The sequence below is a fragment of the Accipiter gentilis genome, chromosome 10 (assembly GCF_929443795.1).
Source record: "Accipiter gentilis chromosome 10, bAccGen1.1, whole genome shotgun sequence".
In the NCBI taxonomy this organism is placed as follows: Eukaryota; Metazoa; Chordata; class Aves; order Accipitriformes; family Accipitridae; genus Astur; species Astur gentilis.
Genome location: NC_064889.1, coordinates 5,424,648 through 5,436,815, shown reverse-complemented (window position 1 = coordinate 5,436,815; position 12,168 = coordinate 5,424,648). Strand labels below are relative to the sequence as shown.

At 43.5% G+C, this 12,168-nt stretch overlaps 1 protein-coding gene across 1 annotated transcript; it reads right to left on the bottom strand.

Moving 5' to 3' along the window:
• Positions 1-195: 195 nt before the first annotated feature.
• On the bottom strand, positions 196-8,127 carry LOC126044066 (neuronal acetylcholine receptor subunit alpha-3). The gene is made up of 7 exons (XM_049813282.1): positions 7,956-8,127; positions 5,792-5,931; positions 5,670-5,714; positions 4,117-4,226; positions 2,864-2,919; positions 1,908-1,990; positions 196-389 (listed from the first exon to the last, which is right to left on the bottom strand). The coding sequence occupies exons 1-7, from the start codon at positions 8,008-8,010 to the stop codon at positions 261-263; spliced, it is 618 nt and encodes a 205-aa protein (XP_049669239.1). The 5' UTR covers positions 8,011-8,127; the 3' UTR covers positions 196-260.
• Positions 8,128-12,168: the final 4,041 nt, after the last annotated feature.

Here is a 12,168-nt window from a genome sequence, read left to right as displayed (position 1 = left end):
CTTACATCTTTTCTAGTTATTGCAGAAAGTAGCTGTCAAGCATGGCTCATATTACTTTGAGATTAGCTGTCGTAAAGATTAAAAATCTTTTTTTTTCCCACATTTTTCACATTTTTAACAAAGCCTTCTTGCTCAAGCAAAGTTGAGGCCAAGAGAGATTCTTATTCTACTACACATAGAAGAGACACCAGGTGCTGGGGTGGGGGTGCAGTGTTGGTTTGCAAAAGTTTTATTTGATTTCACAACATACTACTTAATCTTTACATTTCATCTCCAGCCATCAAAGGTTGTAAAAACAATCCTGCTGTTCCTAGAATACATACCAGGATGAAAACCCATAGAAAAATACGATCGATTACCATGGCAACGTATTTCCAGTCGTCCTGAATCTGAAAAATAAATTGAATAGCAAGTAGGGATGTTTATTAGATGAATAACTTGCCTTAGCAATTAGTACTATTTTATATAGGAAGCACAGGTTTTTTCCATATGTAGATGTCTTTTTCATGTATGCACAATTTACATATCTGTTTTAATTGACAAATAAATTAATCTTGAAGAAGCTTTATTTGAATATGCTGTTTGTGGCAAAGCCAAAAGCTGCTACTTCGAACACAAAAAGTTTTTCACCAAGCCATTGGACTTCATGAGATACAAATTCTCTTCTGTATGTCAAAAATGAAAGTGGAAAGCTTTACATTCTTAGGTGATCAGCTTTGTCCAGAAAACTTTACTGAAACAGACTGCTCCTGCTGGTCTTTAGGCAGTATGTAAAAAGGCAAAGGTTAACTGGTGTGTAATTATTTGATATGTTTCTTATGTAGTACTGAAATTTGACTGTTCTCATGTATGATGTAAAATACATCTCCTTACCTTCCACGTAGAGAGGGAGCCAACTTTCCAAAAACCAGATTTTTCTAACTTTTTTTTTTTTTTACAGCAGGCATTATAACAAGAGTGACACTGAAGTATTATCTATGTTATATATTAATAGTAACTACATTAGGTGATCATTTTAGTTACTCTTGAGATTACAATTTAAATTTTTACTTCTTTTTTCTTCAGGAAAGCTAATAAATGAATAATGTATTTGTTGTTGTTGAAATTTTGCGCTTTTTAGCTTAGAACTTGTTTGTTAAGGCAGACTTAAAAAAAGCAGAACAACCCCATATTTTCTGTACCAACTAATTCTAAATGAAGTTCTGATTTCAGCATTAAAAAAATAACTTAATTCTAACTTTAACTGCCATACTGCAGAGGATTTAAATTCAGTGACGATTGTGGTGGTGTGGCTACTGTTCTTAGTATGTTTGAGGAACATGATAAAAAGAAAACCTTAATTATTTTTTTTTTTTATTGCATCAAGATGCAGTTTTATGACAGATGATGGTGCCCATCTTGCAGCAGTTGTCTCATTTAGCTACAGCACTTTACAGCAGCAGCAGCAGAATAAGCAACATCATCACTGTGAAGGACATTCATTCTTATGTTCTTTGTTATTAACGGTAAGCTCCGGGAGGGAGAATGTAACTTCCTAAAGGCCATAGAGTCAGCAAATTCCACTATTCAGATTATAACGTGGAAAATCCTCACTCCTAATCTTGTAGGATGGATACTTGAATATGTTTCCCTAGCAGTGGTTACCTTAACGTGCTTCACTCAGTATATATGATGTCAATAAAGAGAATGTTGTGCAACAGAGCTGCTCCCCAAAATTATCTACATTCAAAATTGCACATACTTGTAATACGGCTTGGGTAATTTACTTGTATAAAATAATGGTCTGTGTTGTCCTTTTTTTCTTTTTCTTTCTTTTTTTTGGTTTTTTTTGAGATCTCTTTTTCTCACAAAACACGCTAATGGCAAATGGTATCTGCAGTTTGAGTAATAGTAAAATATGTTCTTACCTCTTTTGCTTCATTCTGCATTTTCATATTTTCTGCAATGTATTTAACACTTTCAATAGCATCTCTCATTTCTGGTGACAGAACTGAAAGTGAAAACAGAGGATCTACAGACTCAGAGCTTGAACTTCTTGTGAGATTGCCGCTGAAATCCGAGAACTTCATTCGTTGATACTGACAACAGCTGCATGCCATATCTTGACATACAAAGCCATCTTTGCAGCATTTGGTTTCAGAACTGTTGAAGCAATTTAAGTTTGAAAACTCAGAAGTGAAAAATGGTTTTGGCTTCTGATTATTCTCTTCATCACTGGCAGGCCTTGTCATAAACATGATCCTGGGAAGTAAGTTCAAGAAAATAGTTCTCACCCACACAGGCATTGTGTGTGTCTTGGGTGTTCTGTAGTGCACATTAAGTACAAATACTGTAATGACGATAGATAGAGTTACAAATATCATGGTGAAAAGGAGGTATTCCCCAATAAGTGGAATTACGAGGGAAGTAGAAGGTATGGTTTCTGTGATAACAAGAAGGAACACTGTTAAAGATAGAAGGACCGATATGCAGAGTGTCACCTTCTCACCACAGTCTGAAGGCAAATAGAAAACTAATACAGTCAGAAAAGAAATCAGCAGACATGGAATAATCATATTGATAGTGTAAAATAAAGGTAAACGCCTAATGTAAAGAGAATATGTGATGTCTGGATATATCTCTTCGCAGCAGTTGTATTTGATGTCATGTTTATACCCAGGAGCTTTAATAATAGCCCATTCTCCGCTCTCCCAGTAATCTTTCAGGTTCATTGTAGAGCCAATTAAAACTAAGTCAATTTTGGCTTTATCGTAAGACCAGGAACCAAACTTCATGGTGCAGTTCTGATAGTCAAATGGGAAGTAGGTTACATCTATTTTACATGAGCTTTTAAATATAGCTGGAGGTATCCAGGTCACCTCACCCGTGTATTTTAATAGGGCCTTTGTCTTGTCATCAACCTGGAAGTCCCCAACTGCACTGTAAAGCAAATAAAAATAACAAAAATTAGAATGCAACTACTCCAGGTAGTTTCATACATTCAGATCATATACATTAACACTTTAATCTGTTTGGGAAAGTCAGCAATTACGTGTTGACGTGGAGCTGAATTGCATGTGCAGGACTGAGTTAGCGGCTGTCATAAATTTGCATAGTTAAACTGAAATAAACAGCCATATAAATTTCCCATGGAGGATTTGAAAGGAAATATTCTCCCTTATAATAAGATGGCTCAGTGCCATCAATATTCAAAACAGCAAACAGGAGATTGCAAATGGCAGTCAGACTAGATGATTGTTGCAGGTCTTTTCCAACTGAACTATTTTGTTCTATTCTAGATCAAGCACATCAGGACCCACAGGCTGATAAGAGGATACCTGCAGTCTTGGTATTTCCACCTCTTCTGTGGACAGTGCAGGTATTAACTATGAAAGAGGGATTAGGGTTGAGGTGCATCTTTGCATAAGGAGTGTAATTGGTGAGGGTTTTTTTTAAGTCCCATGTTACTATCCTGATCACACAGATCTTACATGATCCGTCTGACAATTTCAGTTGTTTATATGAAAAAGTAAAACTAAAAGGTAATTTAAAGTTTTAAGGCCACAGTTAGAAAAGAAGTGTCATTGCTGTTCCATAGACCTAAGTTTTGCATCTCAGTGAAGTCCCTTTCATTGAGAACTGCTTCCCTACATAGCAGAGGGATCCGTTTAGTTATGGTTTGGCTCCTCACAGTCTCAGAAACTGACATACAAAGTAAACTTTACCTGTGGCTTTTAAATGCCAACACTATTATTGTAAAGGTGTCAAATTGTGAGTTAAACTGCTAAAAAGCTAGAATTTCAGATTTTTACAGTTAAAGGTTTGACTGACAGACAGGAACTCTCCAGTCTAAGGGAACTTCTTGCCACCTCCCTTGTAGACAGCGAAAAAATAATAGTAAAAGTGGGGGCTTGTGAAGGGGAAAAGCAAAGTTCATGTTGGCCTGCCCACTTGCAGCTCCTGGTTAGGAGCTGGGTCCTGCCCAGTGATGGTGATGTAGATGGCACGAAGGTGAGTACAGCAATAGGGAAATGTGGGACACGCGTTCAGTGAATATGCTGCTGATTTTTTTTTTTAAACTAGTAACATCACCCCCCTTCTTCACGAATTAAGAAGATAAATATGTAAGAGTCTTACTTGTTATATAAAACAATATCTGGCTTCCAGATCTGGCCAGATGGTACTCTGATGAATTCAGCACCTCCATAGTCCGCTGGATTCCACCGAAGCTTGTAATCATTCCAGATCTAATTATAGAAGAAATGAGTCTGTTAGATTTGCGAAGAAATTGAAATTCAATGGACTAGACTCAAATGAAGCACTGTCATACCACTTCTAGGGTTGTTTTATTTTGGATACTACAATGATTAGATGTTTCTTTAACAAGCATGCACGTCTGGTGTTTATTCACATGGAGATAGTTGGCGGGCCTATTGATCTAGGTATGATGTAGATGTGTGTGGCTCCATGTCCTAGGAACATCTACTCAGTAGCTGAAACAAGGTGAAAGAAGGAATAAGGCACTCTCTTGCCAGAGAGTGTAGGACTTTAGTAACTTAGGTCTCAGAAAGCCAGGTGTCTGCGAGATGGTGAAAACAAATTCATAGGCAGCTCTGGTGTTCGGTGTGAGCGTTGAGTAAAGGACCCTGGGTAGGTGGGTTAGAAAGGGCTGCAGGGTGTCACTGCTCGTTTAAGTACAGCCTTGTTCATTAGGGCTCGTTAAACCCCAGTTTAACAAAGTTGAATGTTAAGCTGAAGCCGGCAATTAAGCTGGTAATTAAGCTGACTGCAACAGCGAGTTTTAACCCATAACGACTTTTGAAAGTGAAGTCAACGTTTTTGGTTTGTTTTTGCTTCCGGGGAGCTAAACGGCACCAAGCGATGCTGTGCGGGACCTCCTTGCTGAGCTGCTTCCTCTGCGTCGGCGTCTGCCAAGACAGCGTGTCTTCAGAGTCTTCAGAGCAAAAATACAGTATTCAGCAACCTACCAAGCGTAGGAGGGTTAGGGCTGCAGCTGACGACTCCCAACCTGAGTTTTAACAGCAGCGCCCCGAGCCAGGCCCGTATTTAAATGCTGCAGCACCCGGAGTGGGTGAGGCGGAAAGGTGGAGGGCGTCGGTGGCGACGACGGTGTTTGTGGCCGGTCCCTTAACGAGGTGGGAGATGCCGCTTCTCAGGTGGACGGCCGGGGCCGGGCCCTAGCCCTGCCCGCGCTAGGCGGCGCGGAGGGCCGGGCAGCCCTCCTCCCGTCCCGTCCCGTCCCGTCCCGTCCCATCCCCTCCGGCCGGGGGCTGCCCGAGCGGGGCGGCGGGAGGCGTCCCTCAGCGCTCCGCCGCCGCGGGCCGCTGGGGGGCAGCAGCGCGGCGGCGTTGCCGCCGGAGAGCGGCGCCCGGGCGGGCGCTGAGGGGGGGCGGCCGTTGCTGGCGCCCCGGGCGCCGCCGGGGGCCTCGCCCGTGCCCGTGATGCCTTCCTAGGCTGCGGCTTTGCCCCGAGGGAGGGGGGGCCTGGCGCTGGCTTGGCGAGCGCGGGGCTCCCGGGAGCCCGCAGGCGCCTCGCTGAGGGGAAGGCTCTTCCCGCCCCCGGCGCGGCCCCTGAGGGCCGGGGTCTTCCCGGCCCGCACTGGGGAGAACCTCCCGCGCTTGGGAGGAGGCGAGTTGGTGCCGTCTGGGCTGTCGGGGAGTTCTACTTACGTGCTTCAGCCACAAGTTGGTTTCCATTATCTGGTTGACTTCATCCTGGAAAACAGAGGTGTGTCGGGCGAGGCGCCGGCCCTCCCGTCGCCCGTGGGCGGCCCGGCGGGGCGGGTACTCACCACCTTCACCAGCTGGGACATGGACACCTCGAACTGGATGATGACGGGGTCCGAGACGTTCTTGACGGGACGGACGAACTGGTTGTAGCTCTCGAAGAGGGCCGCGTAGAGCCGGTGCTCAGCCTCGGAGCCGCCACCGCCTGCAGAGGGCACGGCGGGGTGAGCGGCCGCGGGGGCAGGCGCAGCCTCCGAGGCAGCAGCCCCCCGCGTGGGGAGGCTCGATGCCGCTTTTGGTTCCTGTCTTGATGGGCATTAGCTGCTTAGCATCCGTGTGATGTGTGGGGAAAGGCCAAGCCTTGCCTAAGCGGGTAGTAGTGTGTCACGACTGGCCTTCGCTTAGGCTGGCAGAAGAAACACAATGAAAGGCAATGCTATGACAGAGTTTTTCTCACACACATCTCTGCAAATGGGCTCAAAAAATAGTTTGGGGGAGTTACTGAAGGACTGGACGTACAAAAGCACTTTCCCCTCACAGGCCTAGTCCCCTAGACCTGCCGAAGCTGTGGGTGTGTGGAGCAGAAGGAGGGAAAAGCGTAACCCGACGGACCAGGCCGCTTGTAAGCTGTCAGAGCGTTCTGCAATAGGAGGATTCCCAGGAAATGAGAACTAGCCTGAGTCATGATTGCGTGATTATAGCGATGATAACAGCCTGCTTGTTAAAATGCGGAAAAAAGAATTAAAAATTGATTACCACCATATTCAAAGACTTTTCAGCACATTCAAAGAAATGTACTAATTACTCGTTTATTATTCTAAGTAATTTTTATTTAGTATATATTCCAGCTGTCCGTTTTGCCACTGATAACTGCTGTTCATGGTGCCCTGTGGCCAACAGAAAAACTGCAAACAGATACTTAAATAACGAGGTCTTTCAACTGTTTCGGGATGAGGGGTGAGAGAGCCTGTATTTCACACTACCTTTTTACTTTCAGAGCTAGCTAGGCAATAACCATCCTGACAGCTGGACACTACTTAAAGGCCAACGACATTTTATTTTTAGGGGACTTTCTCTTAAACTCTCTGCTGGACGACACATCCTCAAGCACTCTTAACTGAAAAACAAAAGAAAGCCTGTTTTGTCATTTATGGATGACACTATGCAAATTTGGCAAAGCCCCAAAACTGAAGTCTGTTGAACATACTCTACAGTTCCTTTGAAACACAAATATGAATCTATAGATATTTGCAAGGTTGTGTTTGTTTTTTGCCAGACAGTGGTTTTTCAGTAGAGAAAGAGATGGGAGGCAGAAGTATCTGCAGGTGACTGATCTGTAGTGTTTCACAAAGAATGTGTTACTTTCTGATCTTTGTAAGAGCTCCCCTCTCCCTAAGACAACAGGGTCCCCCTTATGTGAAACTGTATTCAGCTAAAAGCTAAAGCTTTTTTGTTTTCCCTTTTTTCTTCCTTCCCCCCCCCCCCCCCCCGTTCACTTGGAGAGCAATTTTATTTTCAGATTAGTAAAATCATTCAAGCCAACTTGCTAACTAAAAAATGAACACATTTCTTTCACACTTTTTTAACTGCTAGCCTTGCCCGTATTATTTATTGATATCTCGTATTGCTCAGAGCAAGACTTCCTGGAATAAATACTCCCAAATCTTTTAGGTAAATAGTTTTAAAGCTAGATTTTAATGACTCCCTATTATAGTCAATCCTCAATTGCCAGCCTTTTTACATGTCACCAGCACTCTAATTAAATCTAGCATCCACCGTATCTAGAGAAGTGCATTTATTTTTTTTTTATTGAAATGTTTTGGTGCTTTCCATATCTACAGAGAGAAGGTGCACTGTTTGCAGCACATATTTAAAGCTGTTTAATATTATCACTTTCTTGTGGTCTTCTCTACAATATGTAAAACCACACCTTTAGATGCAAGGTGCTTTTTCTTCTTAATGTTAAAATGGCTTTGTGTGTCCTGTTTGGCATCTTGAATCAGGACTACTTAACTACTTTACAAGGAGATATTAAAAAAACCCCAACACTAACCCAACAACAACCTATGTACCAAAAAGAGCTGTACTAGGATTTTGTACATTTATCCATTAGCTTGGAGTGAGCTTCAGCACTTCTTAGAAATAATTTGCACCAAAGCCATCTCCTGTTCACCTTTTCAACCCCCCCTGCTTCATCAACAAAGAATAAACAAATTAAGGATCACTCACCTTGACAGAGAAAGCAAACAGCAGCAGTTAAAAGGAGAGCGTGCATGCTCTCCATGGTGTTATGAATTACTGCCTGTCGACAGAAGCTGTTGATGATGAGCTTAGCTGCCAGGATTGTATGAGCATAGGAAGTACAGAAAGCTCCGCTCCTCTGATGCGTGAAACGCCTGGAAGCAGCAGACGGCAGGACCCTGAACACAGTTCTGCGCAGTGAGCTCCCATGAGGTTTGCTCTGCTGCCCCCTTTCTAGCTATCCAGGCTGTCAGAGCATTGGAAACAGCAAATAAATTGCAGGCAAAACAGATGTTATTGTAGGCAAAGAGCAGTCTTCTGGCAAGGATAACGGGCAAGAGTCCTTGAAGTGGTGCATAAACGAACCTGGTAAACTGACAATGCTAAAGATTTTTCTAGTCAGCTGCTGTACAGGATCCTTCTCTATTGGAAGCTCATGCCAATCTACTAGGAGAAGTTTAATTAATAAAAATCTGATAATTGAATTGTGCTGAAATGGATATTGACATTAGGGATGCCTGATTTAGCAGTGAACTGAGATCATGGGACCTGAATTTCCAATTATGCTGTTAATGTTGAGGGTTTTTTTCCTGCCTGTGTCTCATCTTGCAAGTGCATGTGCTAGGTGCTTGACTGTATAAAAAGCATATGCTGTTCCCAGGAGAAATTAAAGGCATGTACAACTGTTGACAGTAGAGTGATATACATAGCAGCTGGGATCTGGTAAGAGCCAGGGATATGAGTTGGAGATCAAACTTGTCCAAATGGTCTTTGGACCGTTCCTACTTCCATGGATTAGAAAGGTGAAATTTGGGAAGGGAAATAAGAGCATAGGATCCCAGCCTGATCCCATGAAACCTTATTGTTCAGGGGGAAGGAGATGGAGGAGAATGGAGAGTTGTGTTTGAAGTTCAATCATAAAATCACTATTTGCAGAGTGGCTCATTCCCTAGGTGCCCATTAGCTTCCTTGTTAACTTATATGTCACTTTTTGTGCCCCTCTTGAACAACCAGGTGATGCAAGGCTCATGCATGCAGTGGTTGTTGCACACATCTGGGCGGTCTGTGTGGAGAGAGGAGGGGGAGAGAGAAAAATGTGGGATTCCACCCTTGTTTTTGGAAATGACAAGAGCGAAGCCCTGTGGGACAGGAGGCTGCACCCAGTAGGTGCTTAACTCCCTGCTGCTAGGGAAGGATAAATGATGAGCCCATTTGGCACTGTGTTAAGAGATAGCACTGGGAGAAAGAGCACCAGACTGGGTGCAGTTCAGCTGGTCTTGGCACAGAGCTTGTTTATCCCGTTTGCCCTATCTCTCAGAGCATTATTCACTCCATCCCCAGACACATGCTCTTATGATAATTTCTGTAATTCTATTAGCATGGAGGAAGTAGGCTTTACTGTCCATTTGATTTTATTTCTTTTTTTTCCAGAGAACTTGGCTGCTTGCTCTTTTAGCTTAACCCTTTGTGGACACATTTTTTTGCCTTTCCAGGGCATTGAGACTAGATGTTTTCCCTTTCTGCCTTCTTAGCTTCCATGTATAAGCAGCATTATAACTGAGATTTTTGTTTGTTTCTTTTTAGTCACAACTAGAAATCAGCTAAAGCTTTCAAGATCAGATCATAACCCATCTTCCCCAAAAGTTAGTGCTTAAACATGAATGATTTGGAAACTTATAATCTGCAGAGGCAGCAAAGAGCCATTGCATCAAGAGGTACTGGTATTTTAGCTTAATTTGCCTAGTTACTGAAATTTTCAGTGGTGTTTGTATGCACAGGTATTTTGTTTCTGACATCACATGCTGGAGCTCCTGGTGAAATCAGCTTGGGTTTATGGTAGGATTATTTTTATGGCTAGGGAGAGTGACGTGATAAGGACACATCATCATGAGTGCATTGCAGAACTACACGGAAGAAGAATTTGTATGGGTAGGGGGAAGCTGATCTACCCAAGAAGATCTACAATAACAAACTACATAGCCTTTGCTTTTTAATAAACACGCCACTTTTAAAGGTGTTTTACTTTGTTAAGATTTGTTAAGATCAAGTCTTAATCGACTCAGGTGATGAGGAAAATAATATTTTCCCACCTTTGTCTGGGGTATTGATGCTCCCTCTATAAAAAGCCATCACTGCTGGTCTTTCTAGTTTGCTGTGGCTGCAGGGGTGCAGCAACAGTCCCACATAAACTCACCTGGACATGGATGGTACATACGTGTTGTGATGTTGGCACGTCTAGGTGTTCTGACAGAAGACAGGATTGGTCAGAGTTAAAGATTTCTGCAATAGTAGGGAATGGGGAGGGACCCAACAGAGGCTTTTCCTTACTAGTAGGGAATCAAAGGCTGGTTGCACACTGCCACCGAAAAACAGTTTTAGTGAAAAATACATTTTGAATGACCACTTTTTTCCCTTTTTAAATGAAAAGCGTTACTGTAAAAACCCTGAAAAGTGGAAACGTTGAAGTTTGTTTGATGAACTGGGACCTTGCCATGTTCATATTAGCCTGCAAGATGACATTTTTAATGTTTCCTTTTCTCCAGAAATTTTTTGTTTTTGAAATTTTGCCAAAAAATCAAAGTGGAAACCCCTACAATTCTTTGACAGTTTAAACTGGGAACAGTTCTATGTATTACATAGGTGGAGTTGCTGAGGGTTAGGCAAAAATAGCATTTCCCATTTTGAAAGCAGTTTTAGGAGTTCAGATTTTTCAAAATTTGGGGGCTTTGGGTGAAATTTTCCATTCTGAAGTTTGCTATGGATTGAATTATTTCTGGAAACTCTAAAAAAATACAGTGGTGGTTTCCAAGAACATAACTAGGTTAGAGTATATTGCTTCACTCGTGATTAAAAAAGGAATAAGGTGGCCACAGTGTATGGAAAGCACCAGAGCCCACCATTTCCTGGATGAGGAGCTCTAGTTCTGCAGGGATCTCCCTGAGGCCAGTGATGTACCTTCTGAAAGCTTTTTCTGGGTTTGTCAAGTCTGAGGCCTCCATCTGCCTGTGCTCTGTGTTAGCTGCTAGCTGAGCTGCCAAATCCTTTCTAAAACTTTTTTCTATGCTGAGGATAATTCAGCTGAAGGCTGCAGTTACGGAGCCAAGCATTATCAGTCATTACTGCTCATAAAGATAAGGCCAACTACGAGATGGGAGTACTGCAGGCCTCATTTCAGTTGCATTCAGGCAGCGAGGGGGAGGATAAGAAGGGACACCAGGGGAGAGGAATAATGATTGGTAGGAGGGTGAGAGCAGGACAGAGCCAGAACTGCTGTTGGTACTGGGTGAAAAGAGCACAGAGAGAGGGGTCTCTGCTCTGCACAGGTCCAGTGTCAGTCAGGTGGACTGCAGGGTCCACAGCTGACTTGCTGCATGCTTGGTTGCTTGGCTGGGTGAGTCCCACTCCCTTCTGCCCCGCAGGAGTGTGTTGTAGCTCACAAGAGCATTGTGCTGAGGTCGGTGCTGCCTCTTTCAGATTCACTGTTAAGGATTACTGTGGGATTTAAACAGGCTTTACTGTTACCCTGTGCAGTGCTGGCAGCTGCTCTGGCTTCCCTCTACCTTCTCTGTAAGCAGCAAAAGCTGCTTAGCAGCTGGGGCAGTGGGTGCACATGTGCTAGTGATGTTCAGTGCCATGTCAGCTCCTGGCATATAACCTAACGTAGAGGAGCACCTCCCTGTGTGGGTGAAGGCACCCCTCTGCTCTTGAGGTGCGGCCTGTGCCTCATGTCATGTCATCTCATCTCATCTCACAGCTGTTGTTTCAGTTGTCTGCAGAGAAATAGCTCTGCTCTCCAGGTTTGAGAAGGAGAAGACATTTGAGGCGGGGAAAGCAGGTTTGACCCATTTAAACTTTACACCACCTACCAGTCACCATGGGAAATGTCTAGAACGGTTAATGTTTGGGGACCAGAGCATTGCCACCCTCTGGGAGAGAAGGATGTGGTAACTTCTATGGTCACAGGGCACACCTGCATTACTAGGGCTGTCCTACAGACATCCTTCACCTTCGTGCCTTGTCTTCAGTGATGGGCACGGTTACGGTGCATAAGGGAAGGGGAATGGAAGGGAGGATGATAGCGTTACAACCATTTCTTCTTCTAGCATAGGACCTAAGGGAGATGCTGCTGCTGCTCACATAGCCTCACCCATGTCACTGCTGATACTTTTTCATTGTATTTTTCCTAGGCTGTCATGCACCA